We start from the raw sequence: 21,740 nt of genomic DNA on the forward strand, positions 1-21,740 counted from the left end.
GTGTAAAGTAGCATACAATGGAAATACTTAAAGTACAAGTACCTCAAAATTTTATAGTACTTGAGAAAATGTCCTTAGTAATTTTCCAACATTGCCTGCATGTTTGACTGATGAAGGAATGCTGCCCTGTAATAAATGTTTCTCAGTGAGTTTATGTTTTATGGGTGTGTATGTCAAAAATAAAACACAACATGAAACATTTCATAACAATCATAACAAACTTTCTCGTAGGCGTGTGGACCAGGACGACTGTTCGACCATTTTTGAGTGTTACAGTAAACACAACCTCAATGGTTTGTCGCTGCCTCTCTCTTCTCTGCCTCTCTTCCACCAAGTATGGAGACAACATGTTTATATTTTGGTTTTGGTATGCTCTATACTGAAGTGCAGAGCAGATGCGTTTCAGATTTGAGTCATCTGTAATATTTTTAGTTGCACATCCATGGTGACATCACAGGTGGGGAGCAGGCATCTGCAAGGGTGGAAACATCACTTCCCACGTACAGCATCTGAGATATGTCTGTGCGCAGCTGGATGTTAGTGCTCAGATAAAGATCAAATAACAAAATATCAAGTGGAATGTGCAAATAAAATTCTTCAGACTCTGAGTCATAAATATAAAAATGCAGAGTTGGAAGTGTGGCTGAGAGATGCTGACAGGATGAGCCTTCCGGGGAAATTCAAGGCCGGGGTTTACCAACACAGGATTCTGCCAAGGATCTTCTGACCGCTGCTCCTCCACGAGTTCCCGATCTCCACCATCTAAGACCTGGAGAGGAGAGTCAGCAGCTACCTGAGGAGATGTCTAATTCTACCAAGGAGTTTGAGCAGAGACGTGTGTTGCCAGCTGAAGTATCAGAAACACAGTTTTCTAAAGGGTTGATGAACCAAAATATGACATGAAATACAGTATCATCATGGAAAAAACAAGACAACAAGAGCAGAAATGAAGATTAAACAAAACTGCTCATGTCCAAACACGCTTATCATCTCCAGACAGGCATTTCCCCACTTAACCTACTTTTTTTTAGCATGTATAACCTCACTATATCCCTCCTGGCATCACACTTCTGGGGAAAAAAATTCCAAAAATGTTTCCAAAGATGCCAAAATGTCAGGCTGTAAACATTTATCTTAAATATTAATGCAGTGATAAAGATCAAATCAAGATGTGAAACTGTTGGTTCACAAGAACACACAAAACACAAACCAAGGACAACCCACATTCCTGTTCAGCGAAAATGTCAAGTTTCTTTTTTTTTAACCTGGTCGGATTCGAGTGATGACAGAGCAGCATCAGACCAAGGTGACTTTAAATAGTGATGAAACGTAGAGCTGAGTGTAGAGAAGTGAGATGTGACTCTTGTGCTTGAGTTGAGTGCTGTTCAAAGAAGAAGAAATTATGGAGAAACTTCTGTTTTGTCTCATTTTTGTTCCTTGTCTAAGTGGTACACTCCAAAATAAAGGTAAGAAATGCTTATAACACTAGTTTAAGAATATACTTCTGTGTTGTTTAACTATGACCTTTCATAAACTCATCTGGTGATTTTGTTAAGTGTAGAATATCATGTAAAATATTATTTGCTACTGATACACTTTGCTGACATCTATCAGTAACAAAAGTGAAGAGCTGATTATATTGTGTTAGATAATATGTATTATATATTGGACAGTGGTGACTGTCACAGATTCACTATAACACCAAACAACACATTATTGTAACTGGGACAAGGTATTTTATTATCAATATTAGAACTGTTTAGTCAATATTTTGATATTTCTTTAATTGTTTAAATCCTTTTTCAACTCTTTTTTATGGATAAATCTGAGAAGTCGTGAGATGATTAATGGGACAGGAAAGAAGAAAAAAACAAAGCTCTGATGTTTTTTTGTGAAATGTTGGATCATTTGAACAGTTATTGAAATGAAAATGAAATGAAACCATGTAAGACGTTTAGGGGGGAAATGTCTCAGACATCTGAAACATGACAAAGTGATACAGCTAGACACTGATTTTATATGAGAGCTCACAAGACTGAAAGGGTGGAAACAATTGGTTTAATCTTTGACAACGCAATGTAATTTATAAGCTCATGTTTGTTAATTTATGCAAAATTTCAATCTGAAAAGTAATTAAAGCTGTGCAATGAATGTAGCCTAGTATAGTAAAAAGTACAATATTTCCCTCTGAAGTATCAAGTAGCATAAAATGATAATACTCAAGTAAAGCACCTCAAAATTGGATAAAAAATACTTGAGTAAATGTACTTATATTTTGCACCACTGAACACACAAAAAAATGGTGGTTTTTCAATGGTTCTTTGGGTGGTTGAGATGTTATATAGCACTGCTGCCGTACAAAGAATCTTTTAAGCCCCCGTGTGGTTCTTTAGAGGTTCTCCACTGGTTCTTCAGGTTAGTTTAGTTGGGGAAAGAAGAAGAAGCCCTGAAAAGGAGACATGCCTGCCTGTCATCATTGTGGCTCCATCTGTACACGCCCCTATGATTACAAGCCAAATAACCACTTTTGGGTGCTATTTAGCACCATTTTTGTTAAAGCGATATAGTGCTATATGGCACCTTTAATGGTTCTTTATAGCACCATTTGACAAAAGTGCTGTATAGCACCTTTAAAGATAGGTGCTGCATAGCACCAAAAGTGGTTTCCCTATGATTATGAGCCAAAGAATCAATATAATTGTTAGAATTCTTGTTAACTTTTGTATTTTGTTGTTTTTGTTGCAGGGGAAGGGAAAGTAAAGGAGCAGAATTTCCACTTTGGGCGTGGATCATTTCTCGGGGACATTCAGACTCAGCTCCCTCTTGTCCTAAACGGGACACAAGCTCCCATTTCACCTCATCCTCAAGCACTGCTGTTACTAAGCAACAGCACAGCAGGCTTCCTCAACAGCACTGTGAGCACGAGGGTCATCCCCATTATTTATATGTTTGTCGTGGCTTTCGGGGTCCCAGCCAATGTCGCCATTCTGTGCACTTTGGCCACTAAAATTAGGAAGGTGTCCTCGGCCATCCTCTACTGCAGCCTGGCTGTCTCCGACCTCTTCCTCCTCCTCTCCCTCTGCTTCAAGGCTCACTACTATCTCCATGGAAACCACTGGGAGCTCGGAGAGCCTGCCTGTCGAGTGGTCACGGCTTGTTTCTATGGCAACCTCTACTGCTCAGCCCAGACGCTGGCCTGCATCAGCATCAAGCGCTACCTGGCTGTAGTGCACCCGTTCATGTACCAAAGACTTGCCAAGAGGATGTGCACTGCCTGGGTCAGCTTGGCCGTATGGGGGGTGTTTGGTGCCACTGTTGTCCCTGAGCTCCTCGTCCAGCAGACCTATTTGCTCTCTGAACTGGGCCGAATCACCTGCCATGACTTATTGCCTCTGCACTACAGCTCCCATAACTTCCTGCTCTACTACAACCTCTTACTAACCATCTTAGGCCTCCTGGTGCCGCTGGTGGTCACGGTTGTGTGCTACGCCCGGATCATCTGTGAGCTCAACCAGTCACACCTCGACTGGACGATGTACATCAAGGCCAGCTCACTGGTGTTTGTCATCTTCCTGGTGTGTTTTACCCCCGCTGGACTCCTGCACTTCCTCTATTACATGCAACTGTCATTGTACGGAACAGAGAGTTTGTATGTGTACTTTAATGTGGCAGTGTGTTTGTGCTGCCTCCATGCCTGTCTGGACCCCTTCCTCTTCATCTTCATGTCAAAGTCTGCAGGCTCCAGGCCTCACTTAAAGCCCCGTAAGAGCAAGACCGAGAACACATAGACTTGAGACAGAGTTTATGTTCTCCGCAGATTGAATAAATATTTTTATGTAGCAATACAGTTTTTCTTATGTGCAAGAGAAGGAATGATGTCAACATATGTGTTAATGTATATAAAAGATGAAAGGAAAGTATGTTCATTTTGAAATAGTTTATTGATTATTTTTACAACAGTCTGTGTTGTTATATATTTGAATTATGTGAAGTTTGAAGGAAAAACTTTGAAGTGAAGTTAGTTTAGAGGCAAATTGTGCTTGAAATTAGTGTAGCTAACAAGGAATGATGTGAAACACACTAACTTTGGAAAATGAGCCTCTCAAGCTTTTGTATTAATAATAGTCATGTATGAAGCTATAATAAACAATGTTGATTAAAACATATCTCCTACATTCAATGTCCAGTATTCATGAAAATGTATATCCATGTCAGTTGCCCTCTGCTAAATGTATTGCTGCATTAATATTTCACTTATGTAGTATTGCAACAGGAAGTGAAGCCTAATTGACACATAGTTCAACAAAAAACCTGTTATTGTTTTCTGTGTCGTGTCTTTGCTTTGCATTGTACTGCTTCTGCTTTGTCTGTCAAAGCACTTTGTAAACTCTGTTTTTAAAGGTGCTATATAAATAAAGATATTATTATTATCAAATGTATATACAGCAGGCGTACTTGTGGTTCCTAGAGTCTCCAAAAGTAGAATGGTGTGGAAAAGCTTATAGTCAGGGCCAGCCTTTAGTTATGCTGCTACAGGCCTAGACTGCTGGGGGACTACCCATGATGCACTGAGCTCCTCTCTTCTCCTCCTCCTCTCCATGTGAATCTGTAGTGTTTTCACAAGAAGAGGCAGAGGCTAGAGTGCCAGAGATCCAAATCATTTCCCAGAGCAGGATACTGGAACCCCCAAGAGGGTTTTCTCCACAGAAAAGGAAATCCTCCTGAGAAACTACCTGACACATGCAGCTGATTATGGATTGAGCCCAAAGGAGGTGGACTATTAGAGAGGACCTAATATGCTCATTCCAGCTCTAAATTTTTATTTTTAGACTCCACTAGAGTAGGTCTGCATGATTCAAAGTTCAAAAAACTCTTTATTTATCTCATACTGGCCCTTTATGCAGCCCCTCAATATACACAGTTTCTCTTACGCTCCGTTTTAGCTCCTGTCTCTTTAAGGCCCGCCTCCCGATGAGCCCGCTCTGTTCTGATTGGCCAGCTTTACGTATCAGAGTTGTGTAACTTTACCATCACTGCAAACCAAACATTTCCTGCTTTACTGTTTCAAATCAAAAGCTTTTACATGACTAACTAACAGGAGACTTTTATTATGAAGAATTTACAGGAAGTAAAAACATGTTCCTCACTGACTTAGTGGAGCTTCATTAGCGGCGCTAACATATAACATATGTAGCTAATTGGAGCTATTTGTTCAGCGGATCAGTTACAAATAATGCAGGGAGGAATAATACAAGCAGAAACAGCTACAGTGAGATGATTTATGAAGAGCTGCAGACAACCAGCACACCTCCAACAAGTAAACTACTTATTTTACTTTGCTGTGCTGTGTAATAGCGTCGTGGCTTGGCGTAACTACTTGTGGAGCAGAGCAGCGAACTCGCGCGCTGTGCACGTAGCAGACGTCCATATAAAGAAATCTGTCACGAACTGACATCAGCTCGGGCTGAAAGTAGAAAAAAATGTTGGAAACCGAGTGTTCAGAGCAATCTGAAGCTGCAGCTTTTTGCTACATACGTTTACCTCGTTATTTGACACATCAGCCACTTTTAGTATGAACATCCGACATTGTGACATTATATATATATATGTCTGAAAATTAGGAAAAGCATAATACGTCCCCTTTCAGCTATAGTAGGCTACAGTGTTTCCCTATATCCATTCAGCAGCGCCGCACCGCTGCTGCAAAATTATGAGCGCCGCCACTAAAATTTCAGACGATCATTAATATCAAAGGGGAAATAATAATTTTCTCTCGCACACTGTGCGAACACAATAACACTCTAAGTTATTGTGGAATTGTTTTGAGTTATCCTCCCTCCCTTCGTTCTTCAAAGGACATCTACGTGAAAGGTACAAGACTAGCGTAGCTCTGTTAAGGAATAGGGCAGTGTGCGTGTGTGTGTGTGTGTGTTTGTGTGTATGTAAATGAGCGCGTGTGGGTGAGCGAGTGCGGAGAGTGAGCGCCAGAAAAGTGACGTGAATGGGGGCAGAGAAGATGAAAAGTTTAGCAGTAAGTTGTCAATCTGGTAGTAAATGTACAGTACAGACTACAGTTTGTCAGTTTATAAATGCTGCAGCTCCTCAAGACAAAGAAAATACTCGTCTATCGACGGGTTAGCGCTGAAGTTAGCAACAACGCGTTAGCCTAACCTGACCAGGCTCACTTAAGGTGGACTGACTTCTAAGATGGACCACCAATTCTCATTTTAGTGTCAATCTCAGCTGCTCTTTAACAGAGAACGGACAAATGTCTGGCTGATGAGTGTCTTTAGTTTTTCATATGACCACTTCATATTTTCTGATATTTTATAGACAAAAAAAACTATTAATTGATAAAATAATTGGGAGGTTATAATCATTAGATGCAGCTCTACAACTATTGTTGATTCAGAGGAAGGATACAGGTAAAATTTATGTTTGAATTAAAGATTTGAATCATTAGTTTCTTGATGTATTGTTTCTGTAGTGAATGTGGACCAAGACAAGTACTGCCTCCAAGATACGCTGATATGAATTTAGTAACTGCTCAAAACCAGTTTATCTCATTTGCTCCGAGACTGTGGTAATTGTGAAGCACCACTGCAGACAAAGTACAAGTCTTTTGAGCAAACATACCCACTCAAATCTGAAGTGAAGGCACAGAAAATAAGATCGATCTAAGAGCCCGATATGATCGATCCACTTTGTTTTAAGATGCACATTATTTCATTTTTAAATGCAGCCCTTATTTTACTTGAAATGAGAAGAGAACGTGTATTTACTACCATAGTACTGAGTGTATTATTCATATAAACTGTGTATAATAGAATGTTACTTTCTTTCCTGTTCTTGGTGTATTTACTCATTCATACCTCAACATCAACTGTATTCATTGTTCTATGTGTTGATGTGACATCCGGAGGCCAAGCAATCAGCCCTTTACCAACAGACATGTTTTGAATGTGCACTGCTCTAGTTTATTTAATGCAGTCAAGCATTACAGACAGATATTACAGACACTGATTTTATTTAGTCTGCAGTGGTCTCTCCAGTCTTAACATGGACAGAGTGGTTGTCTCCTCATCCGGTGAGACCTTCCTGCTCAGGAGCTGTCGAAGCTGCTTCTCCTCGTCCAGCTCCTCCTGGACCTCCTGCTTCATTTGATGGAGACAGAATCTCCTCGCTGTGGTCCAGGCCTGTCAACAACACTCAGTTAGACTGAAGTCTGGAGATTCACTATGTTTTACTCACCAGTTCAGCCATGAGGAGATGTTTTGTCTCTGGTCTCCCGATCATTTCTTGAAATCTGTAAAAATAAAAAAAGAGATGGTGTTATTTTCTACAACTGTTACGTGTTTTTAAAAAAGCTGTAATATAATATGTCAGTTTTCTATCAGTTTATGAGTCACATAAACGGTCAGTTTGACTTACAAAGTTTCTTCCTGTCAGCAGCCAGGTCTTCATCTGTCTGACAGTGAAATGATCAGGGACTTGATTCTGGTCGTCACAGTGGTTGTCCCCTCATCCAGTGAGGAAACCTTTGTATAACCCCCCCCAGAAGTCTCTTTTGGTGTTTGGTGTTCTATAGCAGAAACCTTGAAGTCCCTCTTTTTGGTCTTCAGTGGCACAGACATTGCTATTATTCTTATATAAGTACCCTCCCTCTCCTTCAGATGTCCCCCTTTTTAGTCCTCTGTGACAGACACTTGTGAATCCTCTCTCCCCCCTAGAAGTCCCTCTTTTTGGTCTTCCGTGGCACAGACATCGCTATTATTTAGTCTTCAGAGGGACAATGGAAGCAGCGTGACATTGCCCTCCAAATGCCATGGAAGAAGGCACGCACCCTCTTCTTCCTCTTCATCTTTCTCTGAACTCCGAAGTCCTCAGCCTCCAACTCCTCCTGCAGGACTTCCAGCTCAGGTTCCATATATACAATCACGTTGGTCTCCAGTCTTGAGGATGAGGATGTCCTCACAGCGCTTGTCTCATCCAACGAGACCTCTGGAGAAGCCGTCTTCTCCTCCAGAGGTCCTTCTTGTGACCCTACCGCCGTGCTGAGCTGAGGCTGAGGTCTGCATGCGGCAGCCTGCACTCTATTTTCCATATCTTGGATCGCAAAGATGACGTTCTCTCTTGCAGAAAAGAAGCTGTCATCATAGTCCATTATGTGGAAGATCTTCTGGGAGTAACGGTCAAACTCCTTAAAGATGGATTTGACCATGAATCCTGCTGCTATAGTGCAGACCCCGAGCAGAGGGGCTGCAGAGAGAGGTCCGTACCGAGGCAGACAGGGAGCTGCTGAGTCCCTCAGCAGTCTCCCAACCTCAACGCTGGCTGCTTCAATTTGGCCTGCAGACTTTGGTTCCTCCAGGAGGAACTTAAGAGTGGTGTTAATCACCTCCTGGATGACTGGTGCAGTGCTCTTCTGGAGGTCTAACAGCTCTTGTGGCTTTGCATCCCCTGAAGAGACGGGAGGGATGTGAGATCCACCAAAATATTTCAGGAGCTTGCTGAACAGTGATGGTAGATATGTTCGCACAGCCTTCTCTGCTTTTGGTCGGAAGACTGTAACAAACATCTGAAGGCCCTCCAGTGTGACCTTCCTGTTCAGCAGCTGTGAAAGCCGCTTCTCCTCGTCCAGCTCCTCCTGGACCTCCTGCTCGATTTGACTGAGACAGAACCTCCTCTCCGTTGTCCAGGCCTGTCAACAACACTCAGTTAGTCTCAACAGTAAGATAATAAAGGTTTATAGTAGACTAGTGTTACATACAGGTTTACATATCAAACTACAGTCTGAAGATTCACTATATTTACTCACCAGTTCAGCCATGAGGAGATGTTTTGTCTCAAGTCTGCCATCATCATTCATTATCGTAATTTCCTGAGACCTGTAAGAATAGAAAAAATATTGTATTATTTTCTACAACTGTTACATGTTTGTAAAAAAGCTGTAATATAATCTGTCAGTTTTCTATCAGTATATGAGTCAAATAAATGGTCAGTTTGACTTACTCCTCCACAAAGCTCCCTCCTGTCAGCAGCCAGGTCTTCATCTGTTGAACAGTTAGATGATCGGGGACTTGATCCTGCTGCTTCAGGAGCATGAATTGCCTGAGCATCATTTTCTGCAAGACAGATTCAGCAAACAATCAGCTCACAGAAACACCATATTATACTCAAATGTAACATTCAATTGAACAGTGCACCTTTACATTTGACAGTGACTTACTTCTGCTTGGTAGCGGCATCGCTCTTCTTCAGAGAGAGAGGATGGTCTCATTTGTTGGACTCGTTTAAAGATGGCGTTGGCGTCCATTTTTAAGAGTTGTCAGTTTTCCACAGAGAGAAAAAAACAATAAATCTGTGAAGTAAACAATCAGTAAACAGGTTTTTCGAACGCAAGGAACGAATACGTCGGTTCAGAGGGTTTGGACAGCTGAGCAATCAGGTACCAAATGAGTGAGAATGTGCAATTGTTCTTCAAGTTAAGAATATTCGGAATGTAGATGTGTGTGACATCATCGACATTCTTGACACATCAAAGGACGGAACTGATGAGCAAATGAGCTTAACTCCGCCCACTGCATACCGTATTTTCTCTAATAGTGGCCGGGGCCTTTATTTTAATTGAACACCAGCCACTATTAGAGAAAATACGGTAATTTTGAAAAATGCTAAAAAGTGGTCAAGGGGCTGAGGGGGGGTCATGGAGTGGGGTGGGGAGGGGGTGTGGGGGTGGGTTATAGGGCCCCTGCCACTCAGCCTTGCAGACAATTTTTCCCAGTGGTCACTCACAGTATCGCTGCAAAAAATCCCCCAAAAAGCATTTTCCCCATAGACGACCATTGTAAAAGAGACGTCTGTAAAACTGTTGACAGGCAAACAACATCAATTATGACTCTTTCTATTATGAATTATTGATCCATGGAGGTTTTATATTTGTAAAACTTTTCCAAAACCGAGAAATATCATCACAATGTAAAGTCTGTGGGCCGAGCAGGAACTCGCGGATGGGAGCACTAGAAACACTACTGCGCAAAATCAGTGGGCTGCACAATAAGGAAGCAAACCTGGAATTTTTTGTCCGGTATCCAGCTCTTATAATACATCCATGGGCAGGAGGGCAGAAGTTGCTCAGCAACATATAATAGTAGTGAGAGGAAGACAAACAGTGCAACAACATTTAAATGGGCCAAAAGGCAAGTTCATTTGTATAGCACATTTGAAGGCAATTCAAAATGCTTTACATAGAGCATAAAAGGCATCAAGACAGAATATAAAAGCAACACAAGTAAAAAGACATTTAAATACAATTAAAAAGTGTTAAATTTGGAAATAAAAAGAAGCTAAAAAGGAATAAGACATAAAACAGGAGAATAAAAGTTACAGTGCAGTGTAAAATATTACTGGAGTGATATGATCCACTTTCTTAGTCATAGAAAGGATCTGAATCAGCTGAAGCTGTCTGATCGATTTTTTAGGGAGACCTGTGAAGACAGTGTTACAGTAGTCAAGTCTGCTGAAGATAAATGCATGGACAAGTTTTTCCAAATCCTGTTGAGACATGAGTTCTTTAATCCTTGATATATTCTTCAGGTGATAGTAGGCCGAATATGTAATTGTCTTAATGTGGCTGTTGAAATTCAGGTCTGAATCCATGACGACACCAAGATTTCTGGTTTGTAGTTTTTAACATTATGAATTGAAGCTGAGTGCTGATTTGCTCATTTCACATTTCGTCCTGAAACTGTTCGACTTTCCGGCTGTTTGTTGCTGTTATCAGCTGAACTTTACGGTCACGCAATACATGACCGTAACGGCATGTTACACAACACACACACACCCCTGACCCCTGACCCTCACCATCCCCCTCCTCATGCCTGAACCTAATGAACCTAATAAAGTGGGTGTGTCGTGTAGATGCTGCGAGTCCACAGATAGACCTACGTGTCGGAATGAGACGACCTTGGTCGCGCTGCTGTGACGCATTCAGTCTTCAAATGGAGCCTTCGAAGGATGCGGCCCCTGAATTGAGACACAGCTAATAGTAACTGTACTGTCTGGAAACAAATATGAAGTCTATTTATGGATTAAATCTGTTGACTCTTACTGTATATCAGTGTTGTACGATTCTGTTAATATTGTCCTAAAATTTCAGATTAAAAAAAAACATTGTGGATTGTGTTTATCCAAATAAATCAACTTTTAATGTGTAATTTCACACATGAAGTTCAGTTTACTCGTCAAGAGGAGTTCCCCAAAGTCTAAAAAAAGTGATTTATGTTATTATCTTAAAGCCTGCATTACAAACTGAAGGTGTGGGGTTTAAAAGAATTATTGCATTACTGCATTAAGGGAAATGTAGGATCCATGAAGCGTTTTTGGAGCTTGAGGCATTTATCTTGGCCTCTGCTTCAGTTTTGACCATTGTTTTTAATCTCTCTCTTGTGAGTCCCTCAACTTCATGGAAATGCAATTCTAAATCACTTGGGTACAACTTTAGGTTCATAGTTTTTCAAATGATTTTCTTAAAATGATCGTCAGCTGCCCATATGGACATTTAAAGAGGTTTTGTTCGCTGTAATCGTTCTTCCTAATCCGCTTCCACAGCCCTCGTTTTGTGCAAAAATGTATTCAAAAGTTTATCTGAAGCTTATGTAAGACTTCAGTCACCCAAATTAGTCAAATCAAGTAAATATCTTCCAAGTTTCTGTCTTTTTAATACAAAATTCTCTCTGTTTGTCTGGACAGTGTTTCCCTCTTGAGCTGCAGTTGAAAGGTTGTAAAACAAAAAAGAGGGAAATTTCTACTAAAAATGCTGGAACTATCCAAGATATACACTTGCTTTGACTAATTTGGACAGCTGATAAACTTTTAAATACATTTTCACACAGAATGAGGACTTTGGATTTTGTTCCCCATTACTTGCGTTGAAAGCACAATAGGAAAGGATCTTATAATGGGCCAGTATAAACAGTAGAAATGATTAGAACCCGACTATTATTTTAAGACAGACTTGAAAAATTGTGAACGTATCCTTTAAGCAGGCAGCAAAACACTGAATCCCTCCCTGCTCCAGGATAATATTCTGTCAAAAGTGTTTGTGGTTTTGAGTGAAATGACTCAACTATTAGATGGATAGCCACATGATTTGCTGCAGACATTCATGTTGTCCTAAGGATGAACTGTAATAACTTTGATGATTAACTTTTCAGCTAGCGCCACCATCAGGTCAAAATTTTAAGTTTTCCAATACTTTAATTCATGACCAAATACCTGCAAGACTAATAACACTCCCATCACTCATCAACTGTACTTTGTGTTTAGTGCTAATTAATGAACATGCTAACACGCTAAACTAAGAACATTATACTTGGTAAAATCAGCATGTTACAGTTGTCGTTGTGAGCATGTTAGCACCCTTACGGGCCCTCAAGCTGTAGAGTCTTAATCTTGTTTGTCTAGAAAAACAAACTTTATTGATAAAGGAATCGGCCAAGCTCTGATATTTTGAGTTGCTTTGACTAAACAACCTGTACATGGTTTGAAGATCTGGGAAAGTGACTTAAAGACAAAGTAGAGATCTTTCAGAACAGGTTAGTCAGGGCTGTTCTGGGCCTGAAACCAAGACCACATGTTGACAAACAGCAAATTCCAACAGCTCCAGATGTTATCCTGATGTCAAATAAACTACACTAAATACTAGGAATCATTGCGATCTTTGACCGCAAAACAAACATGAAGACTCACTAGAGAGCAGTCATAAAGTGATTCAGAAGTTAGTAATAAAATGAGTCTCTATAACAGTCTTTGATTAACTCATAAACCCTGACAGACGTTGGGTCCTGCTTTGGTTAGGCTTGTGTAAATAGTGCCATCTGCTGGTGTGAGTGGTTATATTTGGACTGAATAAACTGAACAAAACTCCCACAGCTGTTCAAATGAAACTCTTTATTCAGTATGTGTAGACACCAGAGGAATCCACCTTTACACTGCATTCACTTGAGCCTTTTCTTATTAAAATAAATCATATCAAGGACAGGTAATTGTTTTTTACACACACTTCCACGTATTGTTTGAGAGCAGAGGTTTTCAAATCTGAAAGTCACAACGTTCAGGTAATTTCATCCCAGCTTCAGAGTGACTTTATGATAATGACTCATCTAAATGGAAATTCCCCTCACTGCAGAGGAACAGCGAAGACACCAAAATGGAAAAAGTGCACACAACAGAGGGACTTCAGCAAACATGCAGGATTTCTTTATGGAAACAGTGATGAGCACAAGAGTTTGGAGGAGGGGATGAAAGCAGACAAAGAGATAAAGCATCTAACATCTGGAAAACTAGATTCATACCTTCAGTCACATTTCAGTCATAAAAAATGTCATCTTAAAAGGAAATAGCTGCATGTAGGAGGTTATGTACTGCACAGAAACATTTGGAACATTGACACTACGTATCTAATTGGAAAATAACCAAATAAAACTGTTCTGTACTTTTGTGTTAAGTGACTTTTATGATTGAACAAACCCATAACAAACCCCTCACATTACTGAGTCGGGCGGGTCTATGTGGTTTGTCCAAGAGGTGTTGCCGTACTTAGCTGTCCAAGATGGCTGACCCGCTCGCGCATGCGCGGCGCATATCAATGGTAATGACAGCCTCCTCCTCTGAGCTGGAGCTGCACTGACAGTCTGAACATGTGTCCTCACTGTTAACTGCCAGGCGGTGGTAATGAAAGCGAGCTGGTGACTAACAGCTAACCAGGTGGAGACGCATTTCTCAGCAGCAGTAAATAAAATCCGTCTGTTTGCTCCGCTCAGAGAACCAGCGAAGACCTGCCGGTGTGAAGCTTTCTGCAGCAGCTGGTTAAGCTAACGTCAGCTAAGACTCGCCTGAAAATGGCCACTGTTTCAATTCCTTCTTGCACCAGTGCACTCTTGCTGGATATTGAAGGCACAACAACACCAATCACGTTTGTAAAGGTAAGTTTTGTTGCTGTTTCTTGTTAGTTGATTATGTAGCGTCCAACAACGGTTTTTTTTAAGCCGCTAATAGATGCCTGTCATCGAGTAGCAAGCAGCTAATAGCTCGGCGGTGTTTGGACCTTTGTGGACTTGTAGCATATTGAGTGATCTATCTCAATATTACTCTTATTTTTCTTTCTTGTTTGTACACTTCACTGCTTTTTGTCTTAATTATTCACTCTATATTCCATTTGCATAACCAACTCGTTAAAAATGTATTAGTCACAACATTTAGAGTCCCCATCTGGTTGATGACAGACGCGTTCAAGTCATATCGGAGTAATTGTAAATATAGGTTCCTACTTATAAATAGAATCAATATCCAAGTCTTATTTATGATTAAGAAATACTGACTTTTCTAAAAACTCCTAAATATCCGACTTTCTATTTTATTGTACGTAAGCGTCAAAAACGAACAAACAAACAAACATGGATAACTCAAGTAAGCCAAAACCCGTCGTTCAGTGTATTTAAACACAAATGAAATATATATATGTAATACATAATGTGATATTGCACAGTAAATGCACAATATTTTTGACCCTCAAATAACCAACTGAAATCTACTCCTTAACTTGTCTTAACAGCTTGAAACATAACATTTCCCATCCGTCCCATATGGCGTGAACGCAGCACAGTTCACTAACAAGGCCAAATATTATATAGCAGAGTAGGGCTGGGTGATATGGACAAAATCAAATATCATAATGTTTGCGTCCCAAAACCTCCATATCGATATGGTGATAACATTGTAGGGAGTACTGACTATTGGTGCTTTCACAAAATATTTACACAATGAGATTTTTGATAATAATAATCATGAGTAATGTGGATATAATGACTAAGCGAGTAAAGGCAAATAATAGAACAGCTACAACAGTGTGATAAGTTCAGAAAAATTACCTCAGTATATTGAAATGCAGCCTTTAAAACCAGAAAAAGACGACACTTGCTGTATCATGATATGACAATATCTAAAATATGACCCAGTTCATTTTGTATATGTTTATTTTTTATCTATAAGGAGCATCTGGTAACACGCCTGATGAGTACGCATTGTCTATTTATTTTCCCAGGATATCTTATTTCCGTACATCAGGGAGCATCTGGAGGATTACCTGTCTACTCACTGGGAAGAAGACGAGTGTAAACAAGATGTTCATCTCCTAAAGAAACAGGTAAAAGGATTTTCATGTGTGTCTGATCGCTGATAGAATCACATTTCAAAGTTATTGCAGGTCGTGACTCAGCTTGGCAGTCACTTAAGTCTATATCCTGGACATTATCAGCACCCAGAAGTATTGTGTGTGTGTGTGTGTGTGTGTGTGAGTGAGTGAGTGAGTGAGAGAGGCCAATCCTTGCACCAGTCTCTACCCACAGTCCACTTGAAGTCCATAACAAATACCTCAACAGCTTAGCAGCCAAGGAGGGAAGACTTTGCCCCTTGTCATGTAGACGGTGGTACAAGTTGTTCCAACAAGCTTTAATATGTTGCATGTTTCCTTCAAGTGGAAGATTATTTATTTTAACAAATCCTCCTTTTCTGCTGCATCATTTAATTGCTGGTACATTATTTAAACAGGCGATGGATTCATTGGTCTCCTTCTAATGGAGTCACTATAAACCTCTATACTGTTTACTTAATCGATTAGTTGATCAGCAGAAAATCAATCAGCAGCTATTTTGATAATGGAATAATCGTTTTAGTCATTTTTAAAGGAAAACATTTGCTGTTTGCAGCCTCTTGAACGTGAGGATTTGAAGCTTTTCTGTGTCATACATGACAGTAAACTGAATATCTTTTGGATTTTTTGGATTGTTGATCAGAAAAAAACAGCTGACATTTTATAAACTAAATAATCAATTAATTGAGAAAATAATTGGCAGATCAGTCGATAATGAAAATCTTGGTTATTTATAGCCCTGAAAGTACAAACAGCTGCATGAATGAAGTGTAAAATGTTCCCAGTTTACATGTTAACACCCTCAAACAAGTTATATGTTGGAAGTTTAACCTCATAGTTGCCGGATTATGCAGATTATTCTGCTAAATTACAGTAAAGTGTATCGAATTTCTGTGTGTGTGTGTTGAAGTGACATGAATCCTGACTCCTAAAATATCTTAATTTTACCCCAATTATTGAGATTTGAAGCAGGAAATGTAATATTAGATCAGCAAAGGGTTGGAACTAACAATTATTTTCACTATCGATTAATCAGTCGGTTATTTTCTCCATTAATCGATTAGTTGTTTTTTCTATAAATCTTCCAGAGCCCAAGATGCAACCTCAAATGTCTTGTTTTGTCCAGTTTACTGTCATAGAAGACTAAAGAAACCAGAACATATTCACATTTAACAATCTATAAAGACTTCACAGTCTTCAACGTCTTCTCAAGATTTTAATCTACATTATCAGCTCTACTTTATCTAAACATCTAAAACACATTCCGTAACGCTTCTCTAATAAAAAAGCCTGACTGTCGTTGCAGATCGAAGAGGACATGAAACAGAATCGGGCGTGCCCCGTCCACGCCGTGGACCAGACAGTTCACACAGATGAGGAGAAGGCCATTAGGGAAGTAATGGAAAATGTGCTGTGGCAGATGGCGGCAGACAGGAAGTCAACAGCACTCAAACAACTCCAGGGTCATATGTGGAGAGCAGCTTATGCTTCGGGGAGAATCAAAGGCGAGTAAGTACACTGATCGTTTTCCTTACGTTTATACAGATGCTCTGTTCAACTGTAGGGTTTGGTTTGATATGCAGAGAGGATCATGGGAGATTTCTAACGCTCCATTCAGACAGGATTAACGTTTCATGTGCTCCTCTATGAGTTAACGCATCGTTCCAGGCGACATTTTAACCATGACAGGATATAGTCTGTCAAAAATAGTCTTTTTCAGAGTCATAACTCAGTCAGATCTCAACACAGATACATGAAACCCAGATTAATATCATTCAGCGTGACTCAACACTTCCTGAGGATATCATTATCTCGTATGTTCATCGCCAATAAACCGCCATAAATACACTTCGAAATCAGAGAAAAAAGATCCTTCAGAACATCACTTTTTTACATTTTCTTCAGTATCAGAGTAATATGTGAACCAGTGATAGTTGTCTATACATCCACTGCTACACTGCAAACAGGAGCTGCTAGTAGCTAATTCAGCATATTTTAATGGAGCCAATTTGCCAAAATGTAAACAAATGCAGGCAAAAACGTTGCTCAAACAAGAATATCTGCACGTACCTGTAGCTGACATTAGAACAGCCCGTTTGAGGAGCTTTTATGGCTGTCTTGCTCTCCTGGTGGTGGTTTTTATTGTTTTTCTGTCATCATATTGGTTCCCAAATAGATCTGTATGTTGGTGTTACAATACTGTCACATGCGTGCTCTTGACTGTTAAAATCATCTCCCCTTGAGATGCTCCCCTATGCTTTATAAGAGGAATTAAATCTTTTAATGTCGATGTTGTTGCAAACAGGATCTACCCGGACGTCATTCCATCCATCAAAAGGTGGAGAGGACAAGGCCTAAAAGTCTACATTTACTCCTCCGGAAGCGTCGAGGCACAGAAACTTCTGTTTGGATACTCTGTGGAAGGAGATGTTTTAGATGTAAGTAGCATCGCTTCTCTCATCAAATATCTGATTCTCACAATACAAACAATTAAGACTTTTCAATACAAACATGTTGATATTGACATTAAAATAACATTTTCTGGCTTTTCTGTACATTTTGTCTTGGAAATGCTATTTTAAATTTGAAAAGGTCAGTGTAATCTCTTTATGTCATAGACCTTATTGTGCTTAATTAGATGTGTTTGTGTGTTTTTTTTCCTCCCCCAGTTATTTGATGGTCACTTTGACACCAGTATAGGGCCAAAGGTTGACAGCAAAAGCTATGAAAGAATTGCCGAGAGGATCGGATGTCAGCCTGAGGAAATCACATTCCTGACAGACGTCACTCGAGGTTCGTACTATTCTGAACTACTCACCTAATTCAGCATCAGAAATTCATACTGTAGTCGCCAGGATGTGTTCCCTCTAAAGAAGTTTGTCTGATGTGGTGCTTACGTCAGGTTTTTATACGTTAATTCTGTCCTTGTATTAGTTATTGTGATTATAAAACGCTTTTCTGAGTAGCAGGAGCCAGTACAGCTCATTATAAGAACTGTTACGCCTGCAGTCATGTGTAAATAAAAGGTTCCCTGTGGAGTTTTCCTGAAACAACAGTTCTGTTGAGAGTATCCTGGAGGTCGTTCCTCTTAAAACATTTGCAGAGTATTTAAATTTTGCATCATTTACATCCTTGTTCACTAGCCTGCAGTCGTCTTTTTCTTCTTCTTTTCTGCCTTTTACTGGTGCATTGCTGTGTTTGTTGTAGGGTTGAACCATTTTGAAAAAACATCTAATTGCAATTATTTTGACTGATATTGCAACTTGTGATATCAGAGGGAATGATCATTTTTACATTGTTTTTCTCATTTTCATTGAAAAACACATTAAAATGATTATGGTGTGATTTTTGCAGGTATCTGTACCGATCAAAGATGTTTTATTAAGTCAGTAGAATATGATGTGTAGCTCAGAACATCTCTGCAGCACAATGATATTTATTATATGATATTTAATTTAAAATGGTATTTTGAGACACATTTCTCCTTCAACAAAAATTGCGCCTCCTGCAATTTGAAAATTGCAGGTCATACTGCAATTTCTATAAAATTTCAAGTGATTGTTCAGCTTTAGTTTCTTGCCACATTTCAGCCACCTGTAGATCAGTGGAATAATATGAAACTATTGACAGGACTGTAACTGTATGTAAGACAAAGCAAACAGTGATCGACTCATTAAAAAACTGCTCCACAGTGTTACTAGAGGTCAAAAACTCCACAGGATCCCTCTTTAATCCAGAAGAATCTGCATCTAAATAGTTTTCTACTTTTTAAAGGAGCCCAGCCTCTCTACATAATGTTTAGATGATGATCTCACAGAGATCTTTTTCTTCTTTTAGTTTCTATTTTGACAGTTTTGTTTTTATTTTAAGCTTGTATTGTTCACCTTTTCAGAGTTATTTAACTTTATTTTCTGATCTTATTATTTGTCTTGCTCAGCTTTCTCTAGTTTTATTGATAAATTTTATTTTAAATTGCTGTTTTTATTGTTGCTCATGTTGTTTGGACTACAGCTGCAGCAATGAGTCAATCGATTAGTCGACCAACAGAAAATTACTATTTTGATAATCGAATAATTGACAAAAAAGTCATTTTGTCATAAAAAATGCTAAATTTCTCCGGTTCCAGCTCGTCAAATGTGAATTTTTTCTGGTTTCTTTTGTCCTCTATGACAGTAAACTGAATATATTTGGGTTGTGGACAAAACATGACATTTACAGGTTGCATCTCCAGCTTTGAGAAACAGAGATCCACATTTTTCATCATTTTCTGACATTTTATAGACCAAACGACTAATTCATTAATCGAGATTAATCGCTAATGAAAATAATGGTTATTTGCAGTCCTGGTGTGGACCTCAGGAAGACTAGCGATCACTTTGTGGAAGCTAATAAAGAATTTAGTTTGATGGGCCGACCATTTAGAAAATAAAAGATCATATTTCACCTGGGATTGACATGTGTGTATATATATTTATTGGTGGGTTTGTCGTTGCAGAGGCTAAAGCGGCTGAGGACGTCGGGGTGAACGTGGCGGTGGTCGTCAGGCCTGGAAACATGGAGCTGACGGATGAAGAGCGAGCCCACTATAACCTCATCACATCCTTTAGCCAACTGGAACTGACGGGACGCGCTTAACACGACGCGGAGGACGAGAGAGAGAGAGCGAGAACTTCTCTGACTTAATTTCATAACGACCCATCCCGTCTCTTCTTTGCTCCCCCCTTCCCCTCCTCCTTTTTTTTTTTTTTTTTTTTTGCAACTCTGATGTTTTTGTTTTGTCCACATTGACGGTTTAAAAGGTGCAGGAGGTGCTGCTCGGACTACAGTTAGCCACCAACACGGCTAACGAAGTCTGAGCCTCGAGGAAGTCCCGTCATACAGTTCTTTCAGGATGACTTTCAAACGGAAAACGGAGGAGAGGAGCAGGAACTCAAAAAAAATAAAAGAGGCTTAAAAGAAGCAACGAAGCCTGAAGGAAACTGCACATTAACACGTCGACTCTTTTTATCTTTTTAGATGAACCATGTTCGTTTGCCACGTCTCATCCTCTTTAGTCAAATCTTTCCAGTCGTGTGTGTATGTGTGTGAGTTATATTTGTCACCGTTTTTTTGTAAACATGTTCCAGTCATGCACATAGCAGATGTTATGAAGTTTTATTCAGTGATTGAAACTGTTGGACATTGTAATGTTTTAGTAAATAGATCAACAGTATAGATGCATTCGCTGACAGAAAGTTCTCATTTCAAACTTTGTTCAAATGTCTTAATTAATCCCCTTAATTAATGTCTATTTAAATGTGCCATCCTTGTTGTTTATCTGTAATGTAGGTCATGAAAAAAGTTAAAAATTGCCAAATTGATGATTTATGTGTGAAACATAATTGGTATAATTCAGGAAATGATGATCTAAAAAAAAAAATCTTCCAATAAATGCCTTGTCTCACATAAAAGCCGGCGTGAATGTTCATGTTCAGCAGTGTGTAAAAATCCTTAAAAAATGTTCCCTGTAATGCAAAAACATCAACATTTAACCACTTTGACTGTAAAGCTAAAATGGTTAAAGGGTCAGTTCACACAAAACATAAAATCATAAATCAATTTCTAGTTGGTTTTGAGTCGTCAGAGAAGTTTTGGTTTTATGTATTTTGAGCTTCATCAGGAGATAAATGATTCAGTTCATTCTAATCATTGACAGTATGCAGTTCATCTGTGAACATCCTGGTGGTAGAAGAAGCTCCACCTCTTGGGAATTGTAGTTTTTAAGTGAGGCATACAAACGGAATACAAAAAAGGGTGTGCAACACAGTGAATACAGGAAAAACATCAGACAAAAATAGAATAAAGAGCTATAGAGGGGTGTCAGGAACTTTAAACCCTAAATTTTACACTGGAAATGAAGAAAACATCTTGGATTACAGCGTAACACTCATTATAGTGCCAACATTATTAAGGAGTGACCACACCACCCTAGTTCAATGGAACTTATTACTCGTTTTCTTTCCAAGAGTTGGATGAGAAGATTCAATCAACCTTCTCATTTAACTCCCAGCAAGAAAAGCAAACAAGTGTATTTCCCAAAATGTCTAAATATTCCTTCAAAGTTGGTGTTTTAAGGTGATTAACAAACAAAAACAAAATGTTCTGGTTACTCCAATAATCCAGTCAGCTTTCATTGGAACGACACCCCACCTGAGAAACAGCAGCTGTGAAAACTCAAAGGTGATACATTTATAGATGCTGTAAAAAAAAAAAAAAAAATATATATATATATATATATATATATAAAAACTAATTTTGCTGTATTTTTATTGATACTGATTGCTTGCTGTGCAAAGCTGCATTTTAAGAATAACAACGTAAGCAGTCATAGATCTGTACAATCCTACAAAACTAAAACATCTGAAAAGTTACAAAAGCTTATAATGTTTTAAAAAAAAACACAAAACTACATCACCAATAAAAACGTTCTTGTATAAAAATAACATGATTGATAAACTGAGCTGATTTTTTTTGGTGTGGCATTTAAAAA

At 39.2% G+C, this 21,740-nt stretch overlaps 3 protein-coding genes across 3 annotated transcripts; 2 read left to right on the forward strand and 1 right to left on the reverse strand.

The window, feature by feature from the left end:
• Positions 1-1,282: 1,282 nt before the first annotated feature.
• Positions 1,283-3,788, forward strand: LOC121886152 (proteinase-activated receptor 3-like). The gene is made up of 3 exons (XM_042396080.1): positions 1,283-1,306; positions 2,394-2,415; positions 2,746-3,788. The coding sequence occupies exons 1-3, from the start codon at positions 1,283-1,285 to the stop codon at positions 3,786-3,788; spliced, it is 1,089 nt and encodes a 362-aa protein (XP_042252014.1).
• Positions 3,789-6,977: 3,189 nt separating this feature from the next.
• Positions 6,978-9,529, reverse strand: LOC121885859. Its single transcript, XM_042395643.1, has 5 exons — positions 9,230-9,529; positions 9,013-9,125; positions 8,819-8,888; positions 7,432-8,701; positions 6,978-7,306 (listed from the first exon to the last, which is right to left on the reverse strand). Exons 1-4 carry the CDS (start codon positions 9,314-9,316, stop codon positions 7,775-7,777), a joined length of 1,197 nt encoding a protein of 398 aa, XP_042251577.1. The 5' UTR covers positions 9,317-9,529; the 3' UTR covers positions 6,978-7,306; positions 7,432-7,774.
• Positions 9,530-13,628: 4,099 nt separating this feature from the next.
• Positions 13,629-21,637, forward strand: enoph1 (enolase-phosphatase 1). Its single transcript, XM_042395455.1, has 6 exons — positions 13,629-13,985; positions 15,104-15,205; positions 16,518-16,720; positions 17,517-17,649; positions 17,881-18,004; positions 19,707-21,637. The coding sequence occupies exons 1-6, from the start codon at positions 13,902-13,904 to the stop codon at positions 19,844-19,846; spliced, it is 786 nt and encodes a 261-aa protein (XP_042251389.1). The 5' UTR covers positions 13,629-13,901; the 3' UTR covers positions 19,847-21,637.
• The last annotated feature ends 103 nt before the right edge of the window (positions 21,638-21,740 follow it).

Source organism: Thunnus maccoyii, chromosome 19, assembly GCF_910596095.1.
Source record: "Thunnus maccoyii chromosome 19, fThuMac1.1, whole genome shotgun sequence".
NCBI classification, from domain to species: Eukaryota; Metazoa; Chordata; class Actinopteri; order Scombriformes; family Scombridae; genus Thunnus; species Thunnus maccoyii.

Excerpts from the sequence above, each read along its gene's own strand:
- enoph1 (XM_042395455.1), top strand. The coding sequence starts at position 13,902 with ATGGCCACTGTTTCAATTCCTTCTTGCACCAGTGCACTCTTGCTGGAT. Across the intron at positions 13,986-15,103 it reads CACCAATCACGTTTGTAAAG|GATATCTTATTTCCGTACAT; the intron begins GTAAGTTTTGTT and ends TTATTTTCCCAG. Across the intron at positions 16,721-17,516 it reads TCGGGGAGAATCAAAGGCGA|GATCTACCCGGACGTCATTC; the intron begins GTAAGTACACTG and ends TGTTGCAAACAG.
- LOC121886152 (XM_042396080.1), top strand. The coding sequence starts at position 1,283 with ATGACAGAGCAGCATCAGACCAAG. Across the intron at positions 1,307-2,393 it reads CAGAGCAGCATCAGACCAAG|AGGTTCTCCACTGGTTCTTC; the intron begins GTGACTTTAAAT and ends GTGGTTCTTTAG. Across the intron at positions 2,416-2,745 it reads GTTCTCCACTGGTTCTTCAG|GGGAAGGGAAAGTAAAGGAG; the intron begins GTTAGTTTAGTT and ends TTTTTGTTGCAG.
- LOC121885859 (XM_042395643.1), bottom strand. The coding sequence starts at position 9,316 with ATGGACGCCAACGCCATCTTTAAACGAGTCCAACAAATGAGACCATCC. Across the intron at positions 9,126-9,229 it reads GATGCCGCTACCAAGCAGAA|AAAATGATGCTCAGGCAATT; the intron begins GTAAGTCACTGT and ends TCTGTCTTGCAG. Across the intron at positions 8,702-8,818 it reads ATCTCCTCATGGCTGAACTG|GCCTGGACAACGGAGAGGAG; the intron begins GTGAGTAAATAT and ends TGTTGTTGACAG.